General features: G+C 35.7%; 2 protein-coding genes across 2 annotated transcripts; one reads left to right on the forward strand and one right to left on the reverse strand.

The window, feature by feature from the left end:
- Positions 1-2470: 2470 nt before the first annotated feature.
- Positions 2471-8529, reverse strand: LOC119792299 (intermediate filament protein ON3-like). The gene is made up of 10 exons (XM_038298883.1): positions 8252-8529; positions 7854-8003; positions 6599-6807; positions 6448-6508; positions 6235-6330; positions 5204-5368; positions 4994-5119; positions 4685-4905; positions 4562-4578; positions 2471-3213 (listed from the first exon to the last, which is right to left on the reverse strand). Exons 1-10 carry the CDS (start codon positions 8264-8266, stop codon positions 3209-3211), a joined length of 1065 nt encoding a protein of 354 aa, XP_038154811.1. The 5' UTR covers positions 8267-8529; the 3' UTR covers positions 2471-3208.
- On the forward strand, positions 8234-11285 carry LOC119792298 (keratin, type I cytoskeletal 18-like). The gene is made up of 7 exons (XM_038298881.1): positions 8234-8687; positions 8826-8908; positions 9134-9290; positions 9375-9536; positions 9609-9734; positions 10258-10487; positions 11165-11285. The coding sequence occupies exons 1-7, from the start codon at positions 8310-8312 to the stop codon at positions 11178-11180; spliced, it is 1152 nt and encodes a 383-aa protein (XP_038154809.1). The 5' UTR covers positions 8234-8309; the 3' UTR covers positions 11181-11285.
- Positions 11286-11495: the final 210 nt, after the last annotated feature.

Consider the following 11495-nt stretch of genomic DNA (forward strand, 5'->3'; position numbering starts at 1 on the left):
TGTTGCTTTAAGTCAGTGCCTAAACTCTAAATTTTGACCAATGTTCGCCCTTATTTATTTATATATTTATATATATATGAATCGTATTTATTTATAGGTTTATAGGTAGGTTTAAAATACAACATGTTTCTCGTAATATTGTGACTTTATTCTCGTAATGTTATGACTTTATTGTCATAGTTTGACGACTTTATTCTTGTAATGTTACGACTTTATTCTCATTATTTTACGACTTTATTCTCGTAATGTTATAACTTTACTCTCATAATGTTACGACTTTATTCTCGTAATGTTACGACTTTATTCTCATAATTTTACGACTTTATTCTCGCAATGTTACGACTTCATTCTCGTAATGTTACGACTTTATTCTCATAGTTTGACGACTTTATTCTCGTAATGTTACGACTTTATTCTCACAATGTTACGACTTTGTTCTCATAATTTTATGACTTAATTCTCGCAATGTTACGACTTTATTCTCGTAATGTTACGACTTTATTCTCATAGTTTGATGACTTTATTCTTGTAATGTTACAACATTATTCACATAATTTAACGACTTTATTCTTGTAATGTTATAACTTTACTCACATAATGTTACGACTTTATTCTCATAATTTTACGACTTTATTCTCGTAATGTTATAACTTTACTCTCATAATGTTATGACTTTATTCTCATAATTTTTAAGACTTTATTCTCGTAATCTTACAAACTTTATTCTTGTAATTTTATGAATTTATTCTCATAATGTTACGACTTTATTCTCATAATGTTACGACTTTATTCTCATAATTTTATGACTTTATTCTCGCAATGTTACGACTTCATTCTCATAATGTTACGACTTTATGCTCATAGTTTGACGACTTTATTCTCGTAATGTTACGACTTTATTCTCACAATGTTACGACTTTGTTCTCATAATTTTATGACTTAATTCTCGCAATGTTACGACTTTATTCTCGTAATGTTACGACTTTATTCTCATAGTTTGATGACTTTATTCTTGTAATGTTACAACATCATTCACATAATTTTACGACTTTATTCTTGTAATGTTATAACTTTACTCACATAATGTTACGACTTTATTCTCATAATTTTACGACTTTATTCTCGTAATGTTATAACTTTACTCTCATAATGTTATGACTTTATTCTCATAATTTTTAAGACTTTATTCTCTTAATCTTACAAACTTTATTCTTGTAATTTTATGAATTTATTCTCATAATGTTACGACTTTATTCTCATAATGTTACGACTTTATTCTCATAATTTTATGACTTTATTCTCGCAATGTTACGATTTTATTCTCGTAATGTTACGACTTTATTCTCATAATTTTACGACTTTATTCTCGCAATGTTACGACTTTATTCTCATAATTTTATGACTTTATTCTCGCAATGTTATGACTTAATTCTCGTAATGTTACGACTTTATTCTCATAGTTTGACGACTTTATTCTCGTAATGTTACGAATTTATTCTCATAATTTTACGACTTCATTTTTGTAATGTTACAACTTTATTCTCGTAATGTAAAAAGTCTCTAGCCTGGCCCTAATACTCCTTCGTACTTCAACAATAGAAGGATGGAGAGTATATGCCAGTTGTGGTCGACTGGGGTTGCTATTAGTTGGCCATCTTGGATACAGAACAAATTTACTTGCAGTTACAATGACTGACCACTTAATTGGCCTCAATGGAGTGGGGCTGCAGAGAGCATTCTACGTAGACACTAATATGCAGTTTAACCATAGAAACCATAGAATTAAAGAGATACTGACTTTTTAGCAGCTTTCCACTACAGTGACCGCTATGCACCAGAGGGTTCAATCTTTTAACTTTTCTTTCTACGAACCCTCACTTTGGTCACAACTGACATTTTAGCAACAACCACCTGGACTATAGTTATTTTTTAAAGATAAAACACAACAAGCAAAAATAAATTTAGCTTATCTAAATAAATAGAAGTGCATTCAAAATTTGATTCAATACTATTTATAGTAAAAAATAGATTAGGTCACCACCATCTTTCTTCCACTTAAAATATTTAAAATTACACAAACACAGATAATGAGAACATTGATACTGTGCTTTTTAAAGGGCTAATTTTGTATTTTCTGCATGAGGGTAAAAAATGCATTTGGCTTAGGCCTTTAAAAAAGGAACTGTCCCTTATTATAAAAAAAAAAAAGATTTATGTTTGATTTAAATGCTTACTAATCAATTCATACACATGATAAAAAATCCATTCATACTGTCGGTAGGATGGAAGTTAGAGTTGGCAACCCTAGGGGAAGCTTTTTTCAGCCATGCCAGGCTTAAGTTGCTTTCGTAGGACTACCTTATATGTTAACACTGCTATTTGGCGGTGTTTCCTTTTCTAAGTAATGACTGTATACTGTGCGTGTGTGTGTCTATGTGTAAAGATAATGAAATAAAACAGATTTGGCATCAATGAAGCTTTATTTATCAGCACAAATCTCAGAAATCTGAAAACTTGGGATATCTTTAGAAGTTTTTAAGTCAAACAAAAATATGAAAACAGACACTTGCGAATGAGCCAACAGAAGATTTTAACCTTGCAGCATTGCAAAAACTATCCGTTTCTGCAGGAAATTACATAGAAGATTTTAACAAAACGCCGCCGCCACACCAAAGGCATTACACATCCCAGTAAAGTTGAGAAAACTTTTCCAAAAAACACAACTTGATATAAAACAATTGGAAAACAGATTCAGGGAGAACATGCAACCTGCCATCAAGCTGCACCAAGACGTTCACTCTACCAGGAAGCACACAACAGAGATAATTACTTCTTAATTTTATCAGGTTGAGGATAAAGTAATCAAATTAATCATAATAAAAAAAAATAATTCACATTTTGCAGATGTGTTGTAATGCTGGAGGAGTTGACAAACAATCAATCGGTGTACTGGGTGGTTTCGGAGACAACCTTTCCAGATTCCACCTCCAGCCGGATCAGCAAGCGCTTCTTGGATTGAGCGGCTGGTGGGTATGATGCGGGGGCTTCCCACGTGCCTATGGGGACAAATATTCTGTCGGGCATTGGAGCAAAGGTGGATTCCCCACCTGGGGTCTTTTCTTGAAGGTTTGGCTTCTTCTGGAGGTGTTTCCTCTCTGGCTTTTGAACGTCTGCGTGCAAGCAAGGACTTGGATTGGTTGTTTGATCTTTAATCTGAGCAGGAAGAGAGGTTTGATTTTAGTGAAACACAAAACATTAGTAAAGCTTAAGAATTGCTGGAAATGTGTTAAATGTCTGGATTATAAAAAACTCTTAGTGTCTTGTGTCTGACAGAAAACGATTGTTTTTGATTATTTATTACAATAAATGTTAATATAATATTTTAGAGATCCAAAATTATGTGTAAATAGCCTGCTTTATATGGAGTGTTTAGTTTCAGGTTCCTATATGTTTTTAAATGATTATCTCTTTTCTTTTGTGTGTTTTAAATATCTTAAATTGAAACTAAAAGTACAATTTTTAACTCTAACCACCAACCTATAAAGTCAGAGTATAAAATCGTGACATTTTTGATCAACTTGAAATTCTACCACCGTATTTTCTGTCTTTTTTTCTCTTCCTCGATTACAAAAGTGCAACAGACTGGAAACCCCTAAAAATACATAGAACTTCTTCACTTTGTATGTATTTATGCATGTAAAGTAAGTTAAATTTTTAATTTCTTAATAGATACATTTACTTAAACAATTTAATTCCTCTTTTTAGTTATTTTTTTATGTATTTGATGTGATGTTTGATTATTCATTTGTGCATTTCACAATTTATTGGTAGATATCAATCAGGTTTAAGATGAATAAACAAATCATTGCTAATTTTGCTTCATTCTTGTTTCAAAATGCATTCACATTTATGCATTTCTTGATATATTGCAGCACTTTGTTTTCTAAATCATTGCTGCAACCTATTGAAAAGCTTACCTACAAAATAAACGGGCTAACTGACCTTAACCTGCATTTATTAGTTTAACTGAGACAGTTTTTTCCTCTCATTTGCATCCTAAACAAATAAAAGTGTTGGCCGTACATATTTAAAACAGCTGGAATTTTGAGCAAAGATGTGTTAGAGTGTTAAGTTTTGTTAGGATTAAAAGAAAGGGTTTGCAAATCAAGATTTCAAGTAATTCGGAATCAGGAAATGATGAGTAAAATCAGAAAAACTTCTCTGAAGATTGTTTTTTGTTTTATTGATGACAAGATTGCTTTACTTGTAAACCAATCTTATCGGACAGTTTATGATCAAAACATACAATATGACATCTCCGAAACCTTGATTTAGAATTTGTTCAGATTCTGGATGGTTGCTAACCTATTAACCTGCCACAACAAGATAACAAAAATACCTCAGAAATTCAATAAGCTGTTCTTTATTTCTTTGGAAGGATCAAGCCTCCCTTTATAAGACATCTATAATGGCGACCGGTAGCCTTATTGTGGAAAAATAAGACTGCAAATATAAAAGCACCACATACATGTGACAGTTAGCAAGATCAAATGGTTCTCACCTGAAAGTTTTTGCATTCTTGATAGAAAAGAAAAGAGAGAAGCAAGATGTTAGACATGGTTGAAACAGTTTCATCTTGTGCATATTGGCATGATCTCACTGTGTAACCTCCACCATCACATACCTCTCTTCTTCGCCGTTCAGCAAATTGCCATAGGCGGCGATTTCGATGTCGAGGGCCAGTTTGAGGTTCAGCAGCTCCTGGTATTGGCAGATCAGCTTAGCCAGCTGCTGTTTATGTTCCCTCAAGGCTTCTTCTTGCTGCTTGATGGTTTTTTGGGCTTCGTCTATGTTGTCATCACCCTCTTTTAAAACATCCATCATTTCCTTTCTCACTGACTCTTCCTAGTGAAGGGGAAAAAAAGGATATCAGCTGGATGGCCAGAGAGTAAACAGATGTAGACATGCCATGTTATTAAAATATGGTTCCTACCTTTCTTTTCAAAGCTTCCAAGTCGGCCTTAGCCCTCTGGATTTTACGTAAGATGTCAGCGATCTCTCTCTTTATGTCACGCACTTCCTGCTCCTTCTCTCCTGCCCTTTGTGCCAAGTCATCCATCTAAAGTTTGGAAAATGTATAAGAACAATAAGTTTTACTTGCAGAATGATGAAAATGCTTGATTTGTTTTTTTATTGTCCTCACTTTTTTGGGGTCCCATTTCTCCACTTCTTCCTTAGCATATTTGGCCAAATTGGTATACTGGGCTTCAATTCCCTTGATGTCATTGTCCATCTTCAGGGGCGGTATGTCGGATCCGCTAAGGATCACCGTCTCATTCCTGACCATCGACTTCAGCTGCTTGATCTCCTGCAAGGGGTTGAAAAGATAAAAGGTGTCTATTGGATGATATTTCTGTTTTCCAATCTGTTCCCTGAAAGGACTGATAAGCAGAGTTCCTAAACATTTAATATGTAAAGGGTTTTTCCTTTTTTAGGGTCAGTGTTCAGTTTAGTAAAAAAAAAAGAAAGGAAAGAAGGAATTTACTGTTGTGTTATAAAACGTAAAATAGGAAGGACTTAAGGAAAAAGGAAGGAATCACCAAAAGAAGAAGAAATAAGGTTGAAAGGAACAAAAAGGAGATTATACTGAATAAGTTCACCGTGTATTTATGACAAATATTACTAGTGCACACCGGCTTTAAGGAAAGGAGGAAGGAAATAAGCAAGGAATAAAGTCTGAATCTGGCTGCTTGAAACATTATAGAAGGAAGGAAGGAAGGAAGGAAGGAAGGAAGGAAGGAAGGAAGGAAGGAAGGAAGGAAGGAAGGAAGGAAGGAAGGAAGGAACGAAGGAAGGAACGAAGGAACGAAGGAAGGAACGAAGGAACGAAGGAAGGAAGGAAGGAAGGAAGGAAGGAACGAAGGAACGAAGGAAGGAACGAAGGAAGGAACGAAGGAACGAAGGAACGAAGGAAGGAACGAAGGAACGAAGGAAGGAACGAAGGAACGAAGGAAGGAATGAAGGAACGAAGGATCGAAGGAAGGTTTGATAGAAAATAAGTAAATAAATCAATATAAAGGCTTTAAGCAACACATAAAAAGAAAAAAAATGAAGTAAGAATGATGCAAGCAAGAAAGCAAGGATAGTAGATTTATAAAGATTATTCAAAAAAACTACTACAGTCTTTTACAGATTTTATATTATAACTTTCCTAAGCTGTCTATACCCCACTACCTCATCAAATCCAGCCGTGAGGAACTGCAGCTTTCTTGTCAGGTCCTCCAGCTCCAGAACATGTTCTACCAGTTTCAGTGTGCTTTCATCTACCTCCTGTTGCAAACACACACGAAAACAAAGATTTGAGTGAAAAGGACAAAAGTCACTCTAAAAGATGTCCAATGTTTTTGCTTTTTTTTTTAGGCTGAAAACAGAATATTGTTTAATTACCATTTTAATCTCAGCAATTTCTTTCTTTAATTCTTCACCCTTATCAAGTTCCTCTTCAAAACTGCAAACAATAGAGAATAAAAAGTAAAGCCAAAAATTACACTACTGCACTACAAGTGTCATCAATTATAACAAGATTGATGCTGCTGACCTGTTTTTGGCTTTGTCCACTATATTACTGAGGTCCTTATACTCAAGCTTCAGTTGTTCCTCATCCTCTTTCAATTTTTCAAGCTGCTTCCGCAGCTGGTCATCTTTCTCCTTCACCAAGGCGTCCACGCCCCCGGCATAGTCCTCCTTCTTTTTCAGGATCTTCAGCTTTTCCTTCAGTGCTTTATTTTGATCTTCTAGGTTCTTCACCTGAAACACAACCAAAAAAGGGACTTAATGTTATGGAAGAGGATTAGGGCCACTGAAAAAAAAAAGAAGAGAAAGTTACCTGATTTTTAAATGTTATTTTAGTTTGATATGGGAAAAAAGTCAGAATTCTGAGATTAAAGTCAAGATTCTCAACAACAAAAAAAGTCAGACTTCTGAGATTAATGTCGGAATTCTGAGAAAAAAGTGAAGATTCTGAGAAAAAAAGTCAGAATTCTGACAAAAAAGTTGGAATTCTAAAAAAAAAGGCATTCTGACTTTTTTCCCATATTAAACCGAAATAATATTTTAAAATCTTTTAACTTTTTTGGCCCTTATCCTCTTCCATATCCGAATAATGGTATATCTACACAGAAACTCAAAGATAAAGCTAATGGGAAATGCTAAATACTCGATATGTCTAATATACTCTTTTTTTATACAATCTTAACAACTAGTACGTCCTGCTACTAATCCTAACGCATTCTTACAATTTTTAAGCGTACATGTTTGCTTTTCATTCGGTGCCAATTTAAACATTTCTCAATGAAGGAATAAGCAATAACTCTCGTTTACCACTAGATGGCGGTATAAAATTCCATACGTACATTGAAGCCAAGCAAAGTGAGATACTTTCCTTTAATATGGCCTAAGGTATCAGTTTTACTCTGTTATTATGGTTGAATTGAATCTTACACAAAGTCATGTTTTATTTTTTTGCACCTTGTATAACTATAATTTTTTTTTTTCATTTGGATTTATTCCCATTTTACCATTTTTTTTAAATATTCATTAAATTGGTTAATTTATCTAACGTATAGGCAACTTATAATATAATATAATATAATATAATATAATATAATATAATATAATATAACTTTATATATATATTATTATTAAAAATGTTGCATTTTCATTAAGCATAAAATCATCAGAAATAAACCTTTGAATGTTATGTTTTGCTCGTTGATCTGACAAAACAAAATTATAATCTAATCTGTTAAATAAGACAGTAACTGTATAAATTTAATAAAGGGAAAAATACAGACCTTATCAATCAACTCGACGAACTTGTCATTGACCTTAATAAGGCTATCCATGTTCTTCTTCTTTGTATCATCGGGTTTGCTCTTAATGGGCCCCCCGCTGTTGGGGCTGTAGGACTGGCTGCTGTAGTTTCTAGACATGGTTGCTGGAGCCTGAAGGAGCAGGTGAGTGGAGATCCCACCTCAGAGATCCCTTATAAAGACCAACGGACCTGTGGACCTACCCGGATGCTTTGCAGGTGTCCAATCATAACAGAACAAGCACAGAATTTCTGAAGAACTCAACTTGAAATACTTGAATTTCAGCCTAGAACCTGTTTGTCAAGAGAGAGGATTGGATCCAGGAGCCCAAGTCCTTGATGTGGGCGGATATGGTTGCAGACAGCTGCTATAAAACTCACCTCCATCATTTCCATCCAGCCTCTGAGTCTCTCAGTTCACTGTCATCCAGCAGAAAGCATGTCTCGTAACAGCAGCGCCAGTGTGTTTGGAGGAGCCGGGGGAAGGGGCACCAAGGCGTCCGTGTCCACCCTGCAGGGACTCCGCAGCTTCCTGCGCAACGACACCGAGAAAGACTCAGCTCCGATTACTCCAGTCACTGCTGCTCCGCTCAATAGTTCAGAGCCTCCTGCAGAAACTCCCATCAACACAGAGAACAAACAGGAGCTGCAGGGTCTGAACAATCGTCTGAGAGGCTATCTGGATCGAGTTAAAGATCTGCAAGAAAAGAACAACGACCTGCAGAAGGAGATTGATGACATTCTGGCCAAGAGGGAAGCTCCTGAGGGAAGAGACTGGGACAAAATCCAGGAGCCACTGGACGATCTGGAAAAGGAGGTGAATTCCCAGACTTTATTATTATTATTATTATTATTATTATTATTATTATTATTATTATTATTATTATTATTATTATTATTATTATTATTATTATTATTATTATTATTATTATTATTATTATTATTATCTGTTTAGATCAAAGAGCTCACCAATAAGAATGCAAAGCTGTTGGTCCAGATTGACTGCACAAAGTTGGCCCTTGAGGACTTTGAAAAAAGGTAAGTGTCAATGCAATCAGTGGGCAGAATCCTTTCTTGTTTTCGCTCTGTCAGAATTTACATACATGCCCCATATTAGCACAACTAATCTATATAAATTTGACCTTATTTATGTTAAGTGGAGTGTATTTGACCAACCTGTTGGGATCCCATACAGCCCTGGTCTTATCTAGTGCCTTTTCTGATGTGTTGCATTTGTGAGGATGTGTCTGTAATCACAAACAGGCAGAATAAGGAGACAGAAAAGAACAAGGAGTCAGAGAAATACCTGGAAAATTTGAAAAAGGAAAGAGAGCAAATTAAGCAGAGCCAAGAGGAGCACCAGGACGAAATTAAAATAATAAAGGAGGTGTTGGAGAGCCTTGAGAAGGAGCACAATGAGGTGAAGCTGCACTCAGCGAACATCTGCTCACATCTGCTCTATTGTTTTGGACTTCTGTTTAACTCTATCACATGGCTGTTGTAGGAAGTGAACGATCTGCGCGAGAAGATAATAAATTCTGAGGTAAAGGTGGAGATTGAGCCCCAGAAGTCCAACCTGTCAGAGACTGTCAAAGACATGCGGGAGCATTACGAGAAGGTTGCTGAGAAGAACCTGAAGGAAACCGAAGAGTGGTACAAGAACAAGGTGAGAAACTGAGCTGCTAATTTCCTCCTGTGCTGATTTGATTATCTAATCTTATTTATTCTTCCATCCTAGTTTGAGAACATCAAGGAGAAGGAGGCCAAGAACACCGAGGCCTTGGAGGCTGGAAATAAGGAGCTCAAGAATCTGCAGAAAGAGTTGAAAAGTCTGGAAATGGAGATTATCTCTACCTACACCAGGGTCAGTAAAACCTAAGACACACACGTCTAGATTTATTTAAAAACACATCAGGTATACAATATATGCAAACCTGTTGTTCTGGATTTGCGCAGAAGATGATCAGTCTTTTTGTCATGTTCCCACCTTGAAGTTTGGCCTTCACAGGCATTCCTGTAATTAAGCTAAAGGTGCTGGTTAAAGCCAGAGGGAGAAAAAAAAACAGGATTTGTGGCCTAGAGGCAGAAGAGTCAAAGACGAAACAGGAATTAAAAGTGGATTTTTAATTAACTTCCTTTAATTAAGGTGGAATAAAAATCCTGAAACCACACCATAATATCACAAACACCTCATCAAGACTGTGAAACACGGAGGCAGCATCATGCTGGCTCTTGAGTTGAGACTTTCCAGTTTTCCAGAGGCAAAAAGAGGACTAAAAACAGAGCAATGCTGGAGGATTGAGACTGTATTAGTCTTTAGAAGAAGACATTTACAGCAGTGAAAGCATCAAATCTAACTTCTTAAATCTGTCTTTTTTCCTTCACAGATCGACACTATTGAGGAAAATGTAAGGAGAGCCAAGCAAGAGAACAACATACGACTGGCCCCTTTAAACGACATTATAATTAGGCTGGAGGAACAGCTGAAGGAGGTGAAAGCAGATGTGCAGCAAAAGGGGGAAAACTACAAAAAGCTTCTAGGTGACAAGAGGGAGCTGGAGAAAGAAACGCAGGCCTACAATAAACTGATGAACGACATACCCGCTGATGCTAAGAGGTGAGGAGTAATAGCAATTAGCAAGATGCAAATCAGGCATGAAAGAACTGCTTATTGGAGACACAATGTGATGTTAGACCTCATTTATTAAAAAAAAAAGCAACAAAGCATCAAAACCTTCAATGGAAACGTGACCTTACTGACCTACATAAAGATGGTTCTCTTTCATAATCCGACTGGCCAAACAAAAAATGACCCTTTTCCCGAGGGTGTAGAGGCTGATGAACAGCAGGCATCTTTTTTTGTTGAAATCTAAAATGACAGCCTTAAAGTAACCAAAGCTGATTCAACGTTTCTACTGTAATTTCAAGGGTATAAATGAAAGCATTTGCACCTTAATTATCTATTGCGCCTTTGGGCAAGTTTTCTCATACTCTCTCCATAGTTAAAGCTCTACTTCCGTTTCAGGGAAATGCTCAAGTATTATATCTTGTCCGCCACTTAATGTTTGGCAAATAGTTGAAGAAATGCATTTATAGGTTTTCTTCCTAAGCATCAAAAGAGATCTAAGTCCTCAAAGCTGTGTGAGAAAGTCTAAGTTGGTCATTAACAGTTAATAATACTAACTGAACTAGTTGGCTGTAATGTTGTTATTGCATAACCACAACCTCATTCTACTAAAAACAAAATAATTTTTTTAATTAACATGTTGATATTCATTTTTTTTCTGCTTACAGCACAGAAAAGGCCTAACCAGTTGGACTCCTACAAAAACCACTCCAGAGGGGGGTGGTAGGTTCTGGTAACGTCTACAAAAAAGCTCCGAAAACGACAAAAAAGCTGCTGCTGAAGATGGGGAGAAAAAAAAAAGAGCAGATTTTTGTAGTCGATTGAGATTTAAAAACTTTCATCTAATCTGTTCTTTTCTGTCACTCATTGAATTAAATCTATTGGTGTGGTCAAATTGGATTAGTATGGGGTGTTCTTCAAACCTGATTTCTATGATGTGAGCAAAATAAAGTTTTTTTTTGAATGAAAGGGGGACTCTTGATTTATGATCTTGTCAAT

This window comes from Cyprinodon tularosa, unplaced genomic scaffold (assembly GCF_016077235.1).
Source record: "Cyprinodon tularosa strain WSP-4 unplaced genomic scaffold, ASM1607723v1 ctg417, whole genome shotgun sequence".
NCBI classification, from domain to species: Eukaryota; Metazoa; Chordata; class Actinopteri; order Cyprinodontiformes; family Cyprinodontidae; genus Cyprinodon; species Cyprinodon tularosa.